Raw genomic sequence first — 18269 nt, forward strand, 5'->3', positions numbered from 1 at the left:
AGTTTGAGAATACAGAGGGCAGAAGAGGAACCATTGGATTTTGCAACACGGAGGTCTTTGACACCCAATTTTATCCCTTGGCACTGGAATGCAGGCTGCCCCTTCCTCCAATGACAGGTCAGCCAGTGTGTGATGCCAGATTCATATTTTATTCTGAGAGAGGTGTTCCACAGGAGCCCTACCTCTGGCCTCATCCCATGGCTCTGTGGAGAAGCCATGGCCAGCAGAGGTGTCATCTTCTTGCTGGGATGTTGGCAGCTCACAGGTCTGGGCCCTAACTTGCTGGCCAGGCTCCTGGGCCATGAGTGCCCCATCCACCTTGGGTGGCTCAGAACTCACAGATCACAAGGCGCTTCTCTCCACAGGACTTATCGTTCCACTTTCCATTGTCGAAGATTTCCACACAGTCCTCTTCCCCACCACTGTTGTTGGGCTCCCCCGGGGCCCAGTTGGAATACACCAGGGACTCCCCTGTGGGGTAGGTGAACTTGCCCTCTGTCTGGGAGTCAGTCATGCTCAGGAACGCAGCCTTGTTCTGAGCTGCGACCAGCTGTTGCAAGGCCTCATTCTCAGCTGCAGAGCGTGGGGAGGGCAACTGACCCCCGGCCTGTCTGCATACTTGCTGTGCATCCTGAAAAGATTTTTCAAAGCCTCCTGTCTTGAATATCTTCTCTCCAACAACTCGGCCATCAGGAAACAGACCCACTAACAGAAGAGAACAGTTGGTTTTGGGTTCTGACAGCACCCTGCCAAAGCTCAGGGGACCCTTGTGCTCCAACCAGAGGTCCAGGCCTCCCATAGAGGGTATCAGGGCACCAGATAGGACAAAAGTGAAATACTTGGTACCAGAGTAGCCCCAACTTTACAATGCTTTCTATAAGGTGACTCTGGGGTCTCTAGTTACAGGTGTGAACCCTGGGTTCAAAGGTTAAGTAAGAGGCTCCTTGTCATGTAACCATCGAATATAGTTAGGAATTAAAACTTAGTTGATCTGACACTAAAGCTAACACATGCTCTTTCTATTTTACCCAACGTTGCATGTCAGAATTGGTTTTCTAATTACTGAGTAGAGCTGGGACAACTTTAGCCATTGAAATGGCACCCTGCAGCCTGGGCCAGTCTCTGAGACCATGGATAACAATGCAGGTGCTCCCTCTGATCTCACTTGGAACCGACGTATCAGTAGGGCATGTGCCATTGTCAGAAGGTCTGCGCTATGTGTGGGGTATGGGAAAGGAGAAGAATGGGTGGGCCATCTCAGAGCAGTGATGTGCTAATCTCTGCACTATGTGCAGCCTAATGCTGGCCTCATGGTGTGCATGTGGGTGAAGCCAGAGTGCTGGGTGAGGTGTTGAAGGCATCTGATCTGTGTAAGGGGGAGTGGGGGACAGAGAGAGAATCAGTGCTACAGAGCCCTGTCTGGGAATCAGAAGGCCAGGTTGTTTCACCCCATCTTGACAATGACTGTCCAGGCAGACAAGGGAAAGTCAATTCCTTTTACAGGGTTTCCAATTTCTCATCTCTAAATGGAAAATATATTTTATAAAAGCATCTCCTATGTGATATTCAATTATCTGTTTTTATTCCATCCCTTTGACTACTGAATTCATGCATAAAAATCCCCAGGGCTCCTGAGAGGGCTGTACCCCAACCTCATGGGGCTGGTCAGGAGCCCAGGCTGTACCCCAACCCACTGCCCTTGACCTGTGAGTATCTTCCACAGGGGCTCAGGGTGCACATTATCCACAGGTTCAAGATGGCACCCAGAAAAGCCCTGCACAAGGTCAGCAGAAGAGGTCACAGACCATTACATGCACTGGGAGGGTATGCTTGTGTATACATGAATATGGCCATGTTCTATCTGAAAGTACTTGAGAGGTCCTACTGAATTTGTGTGAATATTTGTGTGTGCCTACATAAGTGTGTGTGCTCCTGTGTGCAGACCATGTGAAGTGAGTGCCAGTATGTAAGTAATACATGTGTGGCAGGTGCATGTCACAAATTTGCCTTTGTTTGCATAAATGCATATGAGTGAGTGAGTACATGTGCAAATCCTTGATACACAGGTACTTAGTGGGCTTAGGTGCTCTGGAGCCAACCCTATGCCTCACTCTTTATGCTTTCCTCTGTCAGAAACTCTTCTTTTTTTGGATCAGTGAGATGTGCTGAATGATTTGAATTCAAAGGTGACATCAGGGAGAGCAGGGGTTGGGGGGAGCAAAATAGGGAGAGAGGGGGAGACCCCCACAGGCACAGGGCACTTGGGTGTGTGCTCCTGGAGGCCTCAAACTCCTCAGCATTCCAAGCTTTGGGAGGAATGTCTGCTTTGAACACCCAGAGCCAGAGATCACCAGTTCCCTACCAGACCCAGGGCATGCCTCAGGTGAGATTTTCAGTGACCACATGTGAACATCTGGCTCTCACCAGTCTTTACCCAAGGACAACATCCCAGCCCCAACTCTCAGAGCAGAGTCTGCAGTCTCTGCTGCTGTGGGCTGGGCAACAACATCTTGGGGTGTTCCTACACCTAACCCCACAGAGCTAAGGAATGCATCCTGGGTGGTTGGGTGTCCCCATATATAACAGAGACCCACACAGGGTCAGCAAAAGTGAAGGTCTGCTGGACTGCCCTGGGCTCAGGGCATTGATGTGGCTTAGTCACAGTTGGCTGTGATGTTGGGGGCATTCTAGAGCCACATAGCCTTGACCATGCTTCTGCCAGCCCACTGAACTCATGATAAGGGACACATCCAGCTCCTTGCCCCTTGCATCTACTTCCAGTTCCAAGAACAGGTGGCTGCACTTCTCTGTTCCACCCTTATCCTTAGCCTTAGCCTTAGCCTTAGCCCCACTCCCTGCCCCAGTCCCAGGTCTAGCCAGTCACCCCATCCCACTACAGTCCCAGACCCATGCCTGCCTCAGACCCAGCCAACTCCAAAACAAAACACAGACCCAGTCTGGGGCCCATCCCCAGTGTCTGGCTCAAGTTCAGGTCCAGGTCCAGGAACTCACCTTTCCTATACAGAGAGAAGGCACCCTGAAGACGCTGTACCTGTCCCTGTAGGGCTTCCACCTGCCTCCTCAGAGCAGTGATGTCTGCAGAGAGAGGAGTAGACTGAAGACTAGTCCAGAACAGCCAGGGATTGGCTCAGAGTCTGGGCCTCAAGGGAAGGGTGCCCAGTTGCTGGCATTATTGGCTATAGAGTAAGGAGCTGGGACTGGCCCCCCAAAGCCCACATCTGATGACACAACAGGCCCTGCTGCCCACATTTCCTGTGCTACTGTTGTGAACAAACTGTCCCCTGAGCAGGTCCTTGCACCCCACTGACACTGATCCAGATGACACTGTCACTCTACATTCTGAGAATCTGACAGCACTTCCTTTGGGAGGTGGGGTGGGTGACAGGATTGCACACTCCTCAAGTACTTCCCATCCCCTGGATTATTTGATGCTCAAAGTTATCTAGTGAATGGAATGGGAGCTGTGCTTGTCCAAATGACCAGATGGGAAAAACTGCTCAGGCCTGCCCTGCACCAAGTAACAGAGTCTAAAACCAGAGCCCAATCTTCCTGCCTTCCAGCCTGTCAGCCTTGCCTGCTTTTCATGCACCCCTGAAACACACTGACCACTGAGTGGAGGGGCTATCCTGAGCTGAAGAGAGCCCTCCTCCCTCCCCTACTAGTGGGGGTTCCCAGAGCTAGGGGAGGCTACCTTACCTGGAAGCCCACTCTCTCCTTTTGCTCCTCTGTCTCCAGGAGCACCTCTGTCCCCCTTCAGTCCTGGGGGACCCCTGGCACCTGGAGGCCCCTGTGGGCCCATGGGTCCTGCAGGCCCTGAGATCAGAGAAGAGTTGGGTGAGCTCTGCGCACATTTCCCAGCATTTTCACCCTCACACAGTCTGTTCCAAACACAGCCACATCCCCTGTCTGTACATGGACCATCTCCATCACCCAGCAACCAACCTTCCCTGTATACAGACTATCCCTGTGGCTCACACCACACTCCCCCCTCCCCAGGTACAGAGACTTCCTCATGGCCAGTGATGTACCCTCCTGGCAGGCCGACTTTCCCTACTGCCCAATAATGCCAACCCTGACCTGCTTGAGGGTAATAGTAAAGGGACGAGCATTGACAGCTTCCAGTGGACATGGGAGTTTGAAGGCCTGCCCAAGCTTCTTTCATCACTCACCTGCATCCCCAGCATTTCCAGGGGCTCCATGCTCACCAAGGGCACCTTTCTCTCCTTTAAGACCTGGGGGACCTCTTGTGCCTGCAGAACCCTGCATGCCTGGGGCACCCACTTCTCCTGAGAAAGAAACAAATATGTACAAAATCTGCTGAGGGTGTGTGCAGCATGCATTATTGCCTCAGCTGTGAAGCTCTCACCCAGGGCTCTGTGGTGAGAGAGAGAACTGGGGAGACTGTGCTCCTTATTGCCTGGGCTCCTCTGTAGAAGCTAACAGGAAACTATTATCAATAGGAGGAAGGGGTCACAGTAAGGCTGACCCAGTACTGATTGTCTGGGCTTTTCCTGGCACTCTGAGAATATCTTGGTTACATCATGGTCCGCCACTGACATTCCTCCCTTCTCCTTTCCAGACTGGTCATGTAACCACCACCTACCTTTGGACCCAGCCTCTCCTTTGGGGCCTGGTTTGCCTTGAGGTCCTATGTTCCCCTGCTTTCCTGAGGGACACTCTCTTCCAGGTGAACCAGGCATACCTGGAGATCCTGGAGGTCCTGGAGGTCCTGGGAGTCCTGGGAGTCCTGGGGAAAAGGACCCACCTAGTCAGTGCACTAATCCTTCTTGGAAGGGGGAGTGCATGGAAAGATAAGAGCAATAATGAAGGCAGAGAAGCAGCACCATCTTACAGATGAAGTCCAATAGTAGTTGCAGCCTTTCCTGTAATAATCCAGGGCCACCTTCAGAACAAACTTCTTCCTGGGACAGGATATGTGCATGCCTACCAACATAACCTAGTTGCAGCAGCACCACTTGCAGACATTGCATTCTATACCCAGCAGCTCACCAGGTGGCCCAGAGTCTCCTTTTGGTCCAGGTTCTCCAGCAGTGCCATTGTCCCCTTTGGGCCCAACTGGGCCAACTGGCCCAGGCATCCCTGTTCGTCCTACAGTTCCAGGTAAACCTGTAGCAACAGAAGAAATAGGCATACACCAGACACTAGGCCTAGGAGGAGCCAGCTCCTGCAGGGTCAGTTCCCTGGCATTCCTTCAGGGTTCTACAGGGTGCAGACATTCCACCTCCACACTCCTTGGTCCAGTGGTGATCCAGGACATGGGTGTCCACATTCCCATTTCAGGTGAGGAAATTGGCTTGCAGGAGTTGGAGGTGTATTCAAGCTAAGGCCCATCTGCCTTTCTGTGTATTGTGCCCTCTCCTACCCCAAGGCTGCAGTATTTACAGCAGGCAATCTGTCAGCATTTATCCTTGATCATGGACTCCTTGTCTTCCCCTTTCTAGAACCAAACTTTATATCAGAACTGACACCTGATATTAGTCATCATGGAAATGCAAATCCACTCATTTACTGATAGTGCTGCTATGAACATAGGGGTACTTAAGTTCTTTTGAATAGGTGATTCAGGATTCTGAGGGTATAATCCCAGCATTGAAATTGCTGGGTCAAAAGGCAGTTCCATTTTTAGTTTTTTGAGGAAATTCCATACTGTTTTCCACAGTAGCTGCATCAGTCTGCATTCCCACCAACAATGCACTAGAGCTCCCTTTCCTCCACATCCGCATCAGAACTTGTTGTTTGTTGATTTATTAATGATGGCCATTCTGATAGGTATGAAGTGACATCTCATTGTGATTTTAATTTGCATCTCTGTGATAGCTAGTCAGTGGAAGACAAACACCATATGATCTCACCTATAAGAGGAATCTAATGAACAAAATAAACTAACAAGCAAAATAGAACCAGAGGCACGGAAGCATGGAACAGACAGACAATGACCAGAGGGTGGGGAATAATGGTGGAAAAAAGGGAAGGGACTAATCAAAGAACATGTATGAATGACCTATGGACATGGACAATGGTGTGGGGACTGATGTGGGAACAAGGGGTGAAATGGGCAGAGGAGGGAAAAGGGGGAAAATTGGGACACCTGTAATATAATAGAAAAAAGTTTTTTGAAAATGTTCTCACCAAAAAAAAGAAGAGTTAATATGTGAAGTGATGGATGTGTTAATTAACTCGAGTGAAAATCCTTTCATAATGTATTCATACGTAAAATCATCAAATTGTACACTTTGAACTTTTTACAATTATATTTGACAATTATACTTAAATTTAAATTTTAAATTAAATAAAATCATAACCTCCTCCCAAAGTATAAATAAAATAAAATAGACAGACAATAACAAGTGTTGGTGAGGACGTGGAGAAATACAAATATTTATACACTGTAGGTGGAATTGTAAAATAGTACAGACACTATGAAGTCCAGTATGCAGTTTCCTCAAAATATTAAAGATAGAAACTTTGGAACTTATTCAAAAGAAATTAAACTCTCATTTGAAAAAATATCTATACCTTCACATTCATTGAAGCATTACTTATGGTAGCCAAGTAATGGAAACAGGCTAGGTACCCACAATGGGTAAATAGATAAAGATGTGATACGCACACACATACACAATGGAATATTATTCAGCCATAAAAAGAAAAAATCCTGCCAATTGTAACAACATGAATGGAGTCTGAGGGATAATGGCAACTGACATAAGTCAAGCAAGGAAAGATAAATACAGTATGATTTCGCTTATATGTGGCTCCTAAAAGTCAAAACAACAAAACCTGAACTCATAAATGCAGAAATAAGATTATTGGTTGTTGCAAGAGGCAGGAGATGGGTGGCAGGCAAGACAGGTGAAAGTGATGAAAAGGTAAAAACATCCAGTTTTAAAATAAATTAACCCTTAGGGAGGTAATTTACAGAATGGTGACTATACTTAATCTTACTGTATTGTATATTAAAAAGTTGCCAAGAGAATACATCTTAAAAACTCTCATCACAAGGAAAAATGTATGTGGTAATGCATGATCATTTCACAATATATACTTACAAATATTGAGTCATTATTTTGCATACCCAAAACAAATACCATGTTATATGTCAATCACACATGAATTTATTTATTTTTATGATACATTTTTATTTATTTTGTACCATATTTTAAACTGTACTTTTACAATTACAGTTGATCTTCAATGTTATTTTGTATTAGTTCCAGGTATACAGCCTAGTGGTTAGACAAAAATATACTTTACAATAGGGGTGCCAAACTCATTTTCACCAGAGGCCACACCAGCCTCACAGTTCCCTTCAAAGGGCCAAATGTAATTTTAGGACTGTATAAATGTAACTACTCCTGAACTAGGGGCAAGGAACTAGGTGCTGCTGCCAGGTAGAAACAAGGTACCAGACCAGATAAAACAAGGTGGAGGGCCAGGTTTGGCCCATGGGCCTTGTGTTTGCTACATGTGCTTTACAAGATGGTCTCCCAAATATTTTTAGTACACACCTGACACCACACAGAGTTATTACAATATTATTGACTGTATTCCCTATGCTGTACTTTATTTTAAGTGTGTTTTATTGATTATGCTATTACAGTTTCCCAAATTTTCCCCATTTGTCCCCCTCTGCCCTACACCCCCCAACCCTCCAGGATTCCCCCAACCCTAGTTCATGCCCATGGGTTGTATATATAAGTTCTTTGAGTTCTCTGTTTCCTATACCATTATTGATCTCTCTCTATTTTATGCCTACCAATTATGCTTCTTCTTCCCTGTACTTCCCCCCCACTCCTCCCTTCCCTCTCCCCACTGAAATCCTACCATATGATGTCCATTTCTCTGATTCAGTTCTTGTTCTAGTTGTTTGTTTATTTTTTGTTTTTTGTTGTTTGTCTTTTAGGTTCATTTGTTGATAGTTGTGAGTTTGTTGTCATTTTATTGTTCATAGTTTTGATCTTCTTTTTCTTAGATCAATCCCTTTAACATTTCATATAATAATGGCTTGGTGATGATGAACTTCTTTAATATGCCCTTATCTGGGAAGCACTTTATTTGCCCTTCCATTCTAAATGAAAGCTTTGCCGAATAGAGTAATATCGGATGTAGGTCCTTGTCTTTAATGACTATGAATACTTTTCCCAGTCCCTTCTTGCCTGCAAGGTTTGTTTTGAGAAATCAGCTGACAGTCTTATGGGAACTCCTTTGTGGGTAACTGTGCCCTTTCCTCTTGCTGCTTTTAAGATTTTCTCTTTATTTTTAATCTTGGGTAACTTAATGATGATGTGCCTTGGTGTGTTCCTTTTTGGGTCCAACTTCTTTGGGACTCTATGGGCTTCCTGGAAGTCTATTTCCTTTGCCAGACTGGGGAAATTTTCCTTCATTGTTTCTTTGAATAAGTTTTTAATTTCTTGCTCTTGTTCTTCTCCTTCTGGCACCTCTATAATTCAGATATTGGAATGTTTCAGGTTGTCCCAGAGGTTCCTAAGTCTCTCTTCACTTTTTTAAATTCTTGTTTCTAAATTCTGTTCCACTTGGATGTTTATTTCTTCCTTTTGTTCCAAATCTTTGCTTTGAGTCCTGGTTTCTTTCTTGTCACTGTTGGTTCCCTGAATATTTTGCTTTATTTCATTTTGGGTATCTTTCATTTGTTTTTGTTTTTGTTTTTTTTCAACAAAGTTCAATCAGTCCTGTGAACATTTTGATTACCAGGGCTTTAAATTCTCCATCAGATAGGCTGGCTATCTCCTCATCACTTAGCTCTCTTTCTGAAGTTTTGTTCTGTTCTTTCATTTGGGCCATATTTCTTTGTCTTAGCACACCTATTAAGTTGTAAGGCCATGGGGCCTTAGGTATTCACTTAGGCAGTTGCAACACTCCTTGCTGCACTGTGGTGCTGCCTGTGGGGGAGGGGCCATGGAGGGGAAAAGGAAGCTCACCTGCTTGGCTCTAGCCTACTTTCCAATGAAGTAGTGTGAGACTGGGAGTTTCTCCCATGGTGGCAGCCACAGTAGTCCAGAATCAGCTCTGAGTCTCAGTTTCCCCTTCAGCCAGCCCAGCCAATGAAGTCCACCACCTCACCACAGTTTCGCTCAGCCAGCCCTGCCCACATGATCCGCTGCCTTGCCACAGGTTCTTACCAGTATGGTTGCTCTGGTTGACTATTTAATACCTTGGTTGTCAGAGTTCCATGCAGTTTGATTTTCTGGCACTTCTAGTTTTTCATTGACTTTAGATTGGTTGTTATCCTCCTCTTGGTTGTGCAAGGAAACAAAGGGTTTCTACCTATGCCTCCATCTTGGCCAGAACTCTTACACATCAATTTAAAAAACAGGAAAACTCAAGATGGTGGCAAGATAAGTAGGAGTGGAGTCTACTTCCTCCTGCACATGGGTGAAACACCTAGCCAATCTACTGAGGAACAGAGCAAATAGACAACAGTACCCCAGCATATATGAAGATTGGAGGACAAAAATGGTAGAGGACATTGAAAAATCAAATGTGAAACAATAAAACCTGGAATGGTAAAAAGACCAGAGTTAAACCCAAAGAGGGAGCACCCCAACAGTTGAGAGAGTGTGACAAATATCACCTTCCTGCTCCATAGAACCTGCAAGACTAGATGGAGGCTGTAAACAGCAAGATACCTGCTGGAAGAGGAAACCCACCAACAAACGAACCAGCAACAAATAACAACAGAAGGTGAAGGAGGAAGTAGAAGCCACACTAACTCAACCCAGGACTGATCTGGAAATACAACCAAATAGTGGATAATTACCCACAACAAACAACTAAATAAGAGCAAGAGAGAAGTCTTAAAACCTCATACACACAGAAGAACCAACTTCAACACAACCTGTTCACACCTGCACAACAGAATACAAGATGTGGTGGATGAAGTGACCCTCAGTTAACCAGCTGGTGGGAAGGACCCACCAAAGAAACACCCAACAACAATCAAAACCCAAAGACATACAAAGACCCAACACAAATGACAGCCCAAGACCAGTGAACTCAGGAGATCAAGGAGTCTGCACCACTGAATCTCACAGGTATTCTACCATAGAAGTTCACACCATCAACCCAGGGAGTCAGAACACATCAATTTAAGAAGCAGAGGCTAACAAGAAGACTCTCACAAACAATGGGAAGACAAAGAAACAATCCCCAAATGAAAGGAAAGGAGGAAGCCTCAGAAAGAATGCTAAATGAAACAGAGGCAACTCAACTATCAGATATTGAGTTCAAAACAGTGGTTGTCAGGAAGCTCAATGAGCTCACAATGAGCTACCAGAAACTACAGGGAAAGTACAATGATCTCACTGCAAACTACATCAACATGAAAAAGGAAACAGAAACTATCAACAAGGGCCAAGAGGAAATGAAGAATATAATTACTCAACTGAAGAACACAGTAGAAGGAATCAAAAGCAGTCTAGATGAAGCAGAGAATCAAATCAGCGAGCTGGAGGACAAGGTAGAAAAAAACAACCAGAATGAGCAAGAAAAAAAAGAGGCAAAGAAATAATAGAGAAAGGTTAAGGGAAATGCAGGACAACATGAAACATAATAATATTCATATAATAGGGATACCAAAAGGAGAAGAAGAAGGGCAAGGGATAGAAAACCTGTTTGAAAAAGTAATGATGAAAAACTTCCCTAATTTGATGAGAAAAAGAATCACAGAAATCCAGGAAACACAGAGAATCCCAATCAAGAGGAACCCAAAGAGGCCCACTTCAAGACACATCAGAATTAAAATGGCAAAATTCCAAAATAAAGAGAAAACCTTAAAAGCAGCAAAGGAGAAACAGGAAGTAACATAAAAGGGGGCCCAAATAAGACTAGTTGCTGACTTCTCAATGGAAATGCTCCAAGCCAGAAGGGAATGGCGAGAAATATTCCAAGTAATGAAAACCAGAGGCCTGCAACCAAGACTACTTTACCTAGCAAGTTTCTCAATTAAAATGGAAGGCCAAATAAGGAGCTTCCAGGACAAAAGAAGCCTCAAAGAATATATCTCCTTCAAACCAGCTCTGCAGGACATGCTACAGGGTTTGCTTTAAGAACAGGAAGAAAAACAGTGAAAGAGAGAGGAACACGGGTACAAAAAAATGGCAATGAGTAAGTACCTATCAATAATAACCTTAAACACAAATGGATTAAGTGCCCCAATGAAAAGACACAACAGACTGAAAGTGAAGGGCTAGAAACAAATATTCGAAGCAAATGCACAGGGGAAAAAAGTCAAGGTAACAATACTCATATCAGACAAAATAGACTTCAAAAAAACAGCCATAAAAAGAGACCCAGAAGGTCACTTCATAATACCCAAGGGAAGAATCCATCAAGAAGACATAAACATTGTAAATATATGTGCACCTAACATAGAAGCACCCAAATACATAAAGAAAATCTTGGAGGGCTTCAAGAAAGATATTGACAGCTACACAATTATAGTAGGGGATTTTAACACCCCACTGTCAAAAATGGATAGATCTTCCAAACAAAATATCAACAAAGATATTGTGGTATTGAACAATGCCTTATACAAAATGGACTTAATTGATATATATAGAGCCTTTCATCCCAAAGAAGCAAAATACACATTCTTTTCAAATCCACATGGAACATTTTCAAAGATAGACCACATGATAGGACACAAAACAAGCCTCAACAAATTCAAGAAAATTGAAATAATATCAAGTATTTTCTCCAACCACCAGGGACTGAAACTAGAAACCCACCTCAAGGGAAAAAAAAAAAAAAAACACTCAAAATCATGGAGATTGAATAGCATGTTATTAAACAAAAAATGGGTCAAGAATAAGATAAGGGAAAAAATAAAAAAGTTTCTGGAAACAAATGAAAACAGATTCACAACAATCCAAAACTTATGAAACACAGCAAAGTCAGTCCTGAGAGGGAAATTCATAGTGATACAAGCCTACCTAAAAAAGATACAAACATTTCAAATAAACAACCTAATCCTACACCTACAAGAACTCGAGGAACAACAACAAAGACAGCTCAGATCAAGTTGAAAGAAGGAAAAAACCAAGATCAGAAAAGAATTAAATGACATAGAGACTAAAAGCACAATTCTAAGGATCAATAAATCCAGGAGCTGGTTTTTTTTTTTTGAAAAAATAAACAAAATCAACAAGCCTTTAAGCAGGCTCATCAAGAAAAAAGGAGAGAAGACCCAAATAAACACAATCAGAAATGAAAGAGGAGAGATTACAACTGATACCACAGAAATACAATGGATTGTAAGAAATTACTATGAAGAACTATATGCCAAGACATTTGAAAACCTAGATAAAATGGACAAATTTCTAGAAAAATACAATCTTACAAAACTCAATGAAGAAGAAGCAGAAAACCTGAACAGACCAGTAACACCTGATGAAATTAAAACAGTACTTAAAAAGCTTCTGACACACAAAAGCCCTGGACCAGATGGTTTCACAGGAGAATTTTACAAAGCAGTTAAGGAAGAGCTAACCCCCATCCTCCACAGATTATTTCAAAAAATTCAAGAGGATGGAAGACATCCAAACTCCTTTTATGAAGTCAGCATCATCCTAATCCCCAAACCAGATAAATACATAACAAAGAAAGAAAACTTCAGGCCAATATTGCTGATGAACATAGTTGCTAAAATCCTCAACAAATATTGGCAAGCTGCATCCAGCAATACATTAAAAAGATCATACACCTTCATTAAGTGGGATTCATCCCAGGGATGCAAGGATGGTACAATATTCTCAAATCAAATAAACAATACACCACATAACCAGGCAAAAATCACATGATCATATCAATAGATGCAGAAAAAGCATTTGATAAGGTACAGCACCCATTTACAATAAAAACACTAAGCAAAGTGGGAACAGAGGGAACATTCCTCAACATAATCAAGGCCATATATGAGAGACCTACAGCCAACATCATACTCAATAGGCAAAAACTTAGAGCTTTCCCACTAAGATCAGGAACAAGACAAGGGTGCCCACTTTCACCATTCCTATTCAACACAGTATTGGAAGTCCTAGCCACAGCAATCAGGCAAGAAAAATAAATAAAAGGCATCCAAATTGGAAAGGAGTAAACGAAACTGTCATTGTTTGCAGATGACATGATAGTATACATAGAAAATCCTATTGACTACACCAAAAAACTACTTGACCTAATAAATGAATTTGGCAAAACAGCCAGATACAAAGTCAATACTGAGAAATCAAAGGTATTTTTGTACACCAACAATGAAATATCAGAAACAGAAATCAGGAAAAAAAACCCATTTGACATAGCAACCAAAAAAATAAGATACCTAGGAATAAACCTAACCAAGGAGGTAAAATACCTGTATTCAGAAAACTACACAACACTAAAGAAAGAAATTAAGGAAGACACAAACAAATGGAAGCATGTACCATGCTCATGGATTGGAAGAACTAACATCATCAAAATGGCCATACTACCCAAAGCAATTTACACATTCAATGCAATCCCTATTAAAGTACCCATGACATATTTCACAGATCTAAAACAAATGTTTAAGAAATTTATATGGAACCATAAATGACCCCAAATAGCTGCAGCAATTTTGACAAAGAAGACAAAGTAGGAGGGATCACAATATCTGATATCAAACTGTATTACAAGGCCACTGTAATCAGAACAGCCTGATACGGGCATAAAAACAGACACATAGACCAATGGAACAGAACAGAGAGCCCAGAAATAAAGCCAAGTCTCTATGGCCAATAAACATTTGACAAAGGGGGAAGAACCATAAAATGGAATAAAAATAGCCTCTTCAACAAATGGTGTTGGGAGATCTGGACAGATACATGCAAAAAAATGAAACTCAATCACCAACTTGCACCATACACAAAAATAAGTTCAAGGTGGATAAAAGACTTAAATATAAGTTGTAACACCATAGAAGTCCTAGAGGAAAACATTGGCAGGAAAATCTCAGACATTCCACGCAGCAACATCTTCACTGATATGTCCACAAAAGCAAGGAACATAAAGGAAAGAATAAACAAATGGGACCTCATCAAATTAAAAAGCTTCTGCATAGTTAAAGAAAACTGCATTAAAATGAAAAGAGAAACAACTATTTGGAAAACATTTGCCAATGATACTTCAGATAAGGGTTTGATCTCCAAAATATATAAAGAACTCACACAACTCCACTCCAGGAAGACAAAAACCCAATTTAAAAAATGGGTAAAGGACTTGAACAGACACTTCTTCAAGGAGGACATACAGAGGGCCCAGAAACATATGAAAAGATGCTCAGCATCACTTTCCATCAGAGTGATGCAAATTAAAACCACAATGAGATACCACTTCACACTGGTCAGATGGCCAACATAACCATATCAACAAACAAGTGTTGGAGAGGATGCAGAGAAAAGGGAACCCTAGTGTACTGTTGGAGTGGAGAAAGCAGGCTGGTGCAGCCACTGGGGAAAACAGTATGGAATTTCCTCAGAAAACTAAAAATAGAACTGCCTTTTGACCCAGCAATTCCATTGGTGGGATTATGCCCTAAGAATCCTGAAACACCAATCCAAAAGAACTTATGCACACTAATGTTCATAGCATCACAATTTACAATAGCCAAGTGCTGGAAGCAAACTAAGTGTCCATCAGTAAATGAATGGATCAAAAAACTATGGTACATTTACACAATGGAATTCTATGCAGCAGAGAGAAAGAAGGAGCCTATACCCTTTGTGACAGCATGGATGGAACTAGAGAACATTATGCTAAGTGAAATAAGCCAGGTGGTGAAGGACAAATACCCTGTGATCTTGCATTTAACTGGAACATAATCAACAAAAGAAAAAAAGCAAACAAAATATAACCAGAGTCATTGAAACTAAGAACAACCTAACAATAGCAAGAAAGTGCGGTGGGGTGGGGGCCAGTGGGAAGAAGGGTTTTCAGGAACTACTATAACGAACACATGGATAAAACCAAGCGGGGAGGGTGGAAGCAAGGAAGGGAGGTGGGTTTGGCTGGAGTTGGGGGGAGAGGGTGAGAAAAGCAGACTACTGTAATAGAACAACAATAAAGTAATTAAAAGAAAAATAGATAAAGCTATGTAACATCCTCCTGAACCCTTAGAAAACAGACCAAAATTACTATCTAATGCATAATTAAGAAATAAATGTATGTTGTAAAAAATTATGTTCAATATGATTCTGTTTACTACGCATGTACAGACATTGTAGGGCATGTGCACATGTAATACATTTTGGAAAAACCATATAAAAGGCTTGCACAAAAGTGTTAAGTTTTTTTTTCTAAGTGGCACAATTAAGATAATTTTAATTTTCTTCTTTATGTTTATCTTCAGCAACCACATATTGTTTTGCTATTGGGAAAATAACCAAACATTAAAAAAGGACATGTTACCTCAAGAAAAGCTACAGAAGCCTAAAATTATACAAGATTTACTCCAAAAGACTAAAGGGAGCAAAGGGATATAAATGTTTAAGGATTTTATGCTCACTCTGGCCAATGTGGCTCAGTGCATTGAGCACTGGACTATGAATCAAAGTGGGTTGCTGGTTGGATTTCCAATCAGAACACATGACAGGGTTGTGAGCCAGGTCCCACAACCTGGCTCACAATATGAGGTGGCTCACAATATGGGGTGCTCAAGAGGCAACCATTCATTGATGTTTCCCTCTGTCTCTTTTTCCCTCCATTCCCCTCTCTAAAAATAAATACATAAATAAATTTTTAAAAAAAGAATTTTGACACATCTGGCCAAGATGCAGGCATCGGTAGATACACTGTGCCTCCTCGCACAACCAAAAGAAAAACAACAACAAATTTTAAAACAAACAGACTGCCAGAAAATAAAACTGTATGGAAGTCCAACAACCACAGAATTAAGGAAGAAATAATCATCCAGACCAGTAGGAGGGGTGGAGACACGCAGCTGGGGCAGAGAGGAGGCAGCAAAGTGGTGGCTGTAGAACAGGTGGTCCAACATTAGTGTGAGGATAAACTGGGAGGAAAAACTGGGGAGCAAGACAGAACATGCAATCCAGGGTTCCAGCACAGGGAAATAAAGCCTCAAAATCTTTGACTGAAAAACCTCTGGGGGTTGTGGCAGTGGGAGAAACACCCAGCCTCACAGGGGAGTTCCTTGAAGAGATCCACAGGGTCCTAGAATGTACACAAACCCACTCACCAGGGAATCAGCACCAGATGGCCCAATTTGCTTGTGGGTAGCACAGGAAGTGACTGAAAGCAATCCAAGAACTAGGCAGGCAGCATTGTTCCCTGTCAGACCCCTCCCCTACATTTGGCATCACAACACAGTGATGTGGGTTGCCCCACCTTGGTGAATACCCACCCCTTACTATGTAATAGGCACACCCAGATGAAACAAGGCCCAAATGAAAGAACAGATCAAATCTCAAAAAAAAAAAAAAAGAATACAACTAAGCGACCAAGTGATAGCCAACCTGTCAGATGCAGAGTTCAAAACACTGGTAATCAGGATGCTCACAGAAATGGTTGAGTATGGTCACAAAAATAGAGAAAAAGGTGAAGGCTATGAAAACTGAAATAAAGGAAAATGTACAGGGAACCAAAAGTGATGCGAAGGAAACAGATTCAAATCAACAGTTTGGAGCTGAAGGGAAAAATAAACATTCAACCAGAACAGAATGAAGAAACAAGAATTCAAAAAAAATGAGGAGACAATTAGGAACTTCCAGGATAACTTTAAACATTAGAACATCCAAATCATTGGGGTACCAGAAGGAGAAGAGGAAGAGCAAGGCATTGAAAACATATTTGAAAAAATAATGAAGGAAAACTTCCCCAATCTGATCAAAGAAATAGACCTCCAGGAAGTCCAGGAAGCTCAGAGATTCCTAAAGAAGTGGGACCCAAGGAAGCACACACGAAGGCACATCATAATTACATTACCCAAGATTAAAGATAAAGAGAAAATCTTAAAAACAGCAAGAGGAAAGGACACAGTTACCTACAAAGGAGTTCCCATAAGGCTATCAGCTGATTTCTCAAAAGAAATCTTACAGGCAAGAAGGGACTGGAAAAAAGTATTCAAAGTCATGAAAGACAAAGACCTACATACAAGATTGCTCTATATGGCAAAGCTATCATTTAGAATGGAAGGGCAGATAAAGTGCTTCCCAGATAAGGTCAAGTTAAAGGAGTTCATCATCACCAAGGCTTCATTATATGGAATGTTAAAGGGACTTATTAAGGAGAAGAAGATCAAAACTATGAGCAGTAAAATGACAATGAACTCACAGCTACCAACAACCAAACCTAAAAAAATTAAAAGAAAAAGAGAATAAACAAGCAACTAGAACAGGAACTAAATCAAAGAAATGGAGATCACGTGGAAGTTATGAGCAAGGAGAGGGAGGGGAAGGAATAGAGGGGAAAAGGTACAGGGAATAAGAAGCATAAATGGTAGGTACAAAATATACAGGGGGAGGTTAAGAATAGTATAACAAATGTAGAAGCCAAATAACTTATATGTATGACCCATGGACATGAGTAATGGGGGTAGGGAATACAGGTGGTAGAAGGGGTACAGGGTGGAGGGGAATAAAGTGGGGGAATGGGACAACTGTAATAGCATAATCGATAAAATATATTTAAAAAACAAAAAAAAGAATTTTAAATGCAATTCTATGAGTTTGGTGATTCTTTTTAATTGAGGTGAAATTTATATAGTGTAAAATAACCCTATTAAAGGACACAGTTCAGTGGTTCGTGGGAGAGGAGTATTAGGGGATTAAAAGACAATGTAAAAAAATACAATAAAGATCAAAAAGACAAAAATGAAAGAATAGGGATGGAAGATGGCGGCTTTACTCTAGGCAGTGTTTTTCTCGGCTTCTGTGAAGAGGGGGGAAACTCACGGATCGGTGGAGAAACAGAGCAAGTGGGCTAAGTTACCGAATCACTTTTGAAAGCAGGACATCAAAAATTATTGCACTCACTGGAAAACCAGACGGTAAGGAGACTGCTACAGGACAAAAGGGGCCCAGGGATCAGCGCGGGGTCTAGGGGTGTGCAGACCCCAGGCCCGCCCGGTGCTCCGGGGTCTGCCCCAGGGCTCCCTGGAGAGGGAAGTCACTGCTCCCTCCCCCGAATACGGGGGGTGAGCAACTCCAGGGGAAAATGTGTTGCTAGAAGGAACAGAT

At 42.4% G+C, this 18269-nt stretch overlaps 2 protein-coding genes across 6 annotated transcripts in view; both read right to left on the reverse strand.

Annotated features, from left to right (window-relative positions):
• Positions 1 to 128: 128 nt before the first annotated feature.
• Positions 129 to 18269, reverse strand: part of LOC114497544 (pulmonary surfactant-associated protein D-like) — a 90020-nt gene continuing 71879 nt past the window's right edge. The window contains exon 6 of the transcript XR_004903381.1: positions 129 to 302. The gene's annotated coding sequence lies outside the window, so the exon portion shown is untranslated. The remainder of the gene's footprint in view (positions 303 to 18269) is intronic.
• The window catches only part of SFTPD (surfactant protein D), a 31766-nt gene continuing 13627 nt past the window's right edge, over positions 131 to 18269 (reverse strand). For 2 of the 5 annotated variants that reach the window (XM_036026746.1, XM_036026745.1), the window contains exons 3-8: positions 5032 to 5148; positions 4625 to 4759; positions 4191 to 4307; positions 3718 to 3834; positions 3013 to 3096; positions 131 to 705 (exon numbers count right to left, since the gene is read on the reverse strand). In XM_036026746.1, coding sequence (XP_035882639.1) covers positions 329 to 705; positions 3013 to 3096; positions 3718 to 3834; positions 4191 to 4307; positions 4625 to 4759; positions 5032 to 5148 — 947 coding nt within the window. In that variant the 3' untranslated portion in view covers positions 131 to 328. The remainder of the gene's footprint in view (positions 706 to 3012; positions 3097 to 3717; positions 3835 to 4190; positions 4308 to 4624; positions 4760 to 5031; positions 5149 to 18269) is intronic. The other 3 variants (XM_036026747.1, XM_036026749.1, XM_036026748.1) reach the window with 3 other exon arrangements.

This window comes from Phyllostomus discolor, chromosome 5 (genome assembly GCF_004126475.2).
Source record: "Phyllostomus discolor isolate MPI-MPIP mPhyDis1 chromosome 5, mPhyDis1.pri.v3, whole genome shotgun sequence".
Classification (NCBI taxonomy): Eukaryota; Metazoa; Chordata; class Mammalia; order Chiroptera; family Phyllostomidae; genus Phyllostomus; species Phyllostomus discolor.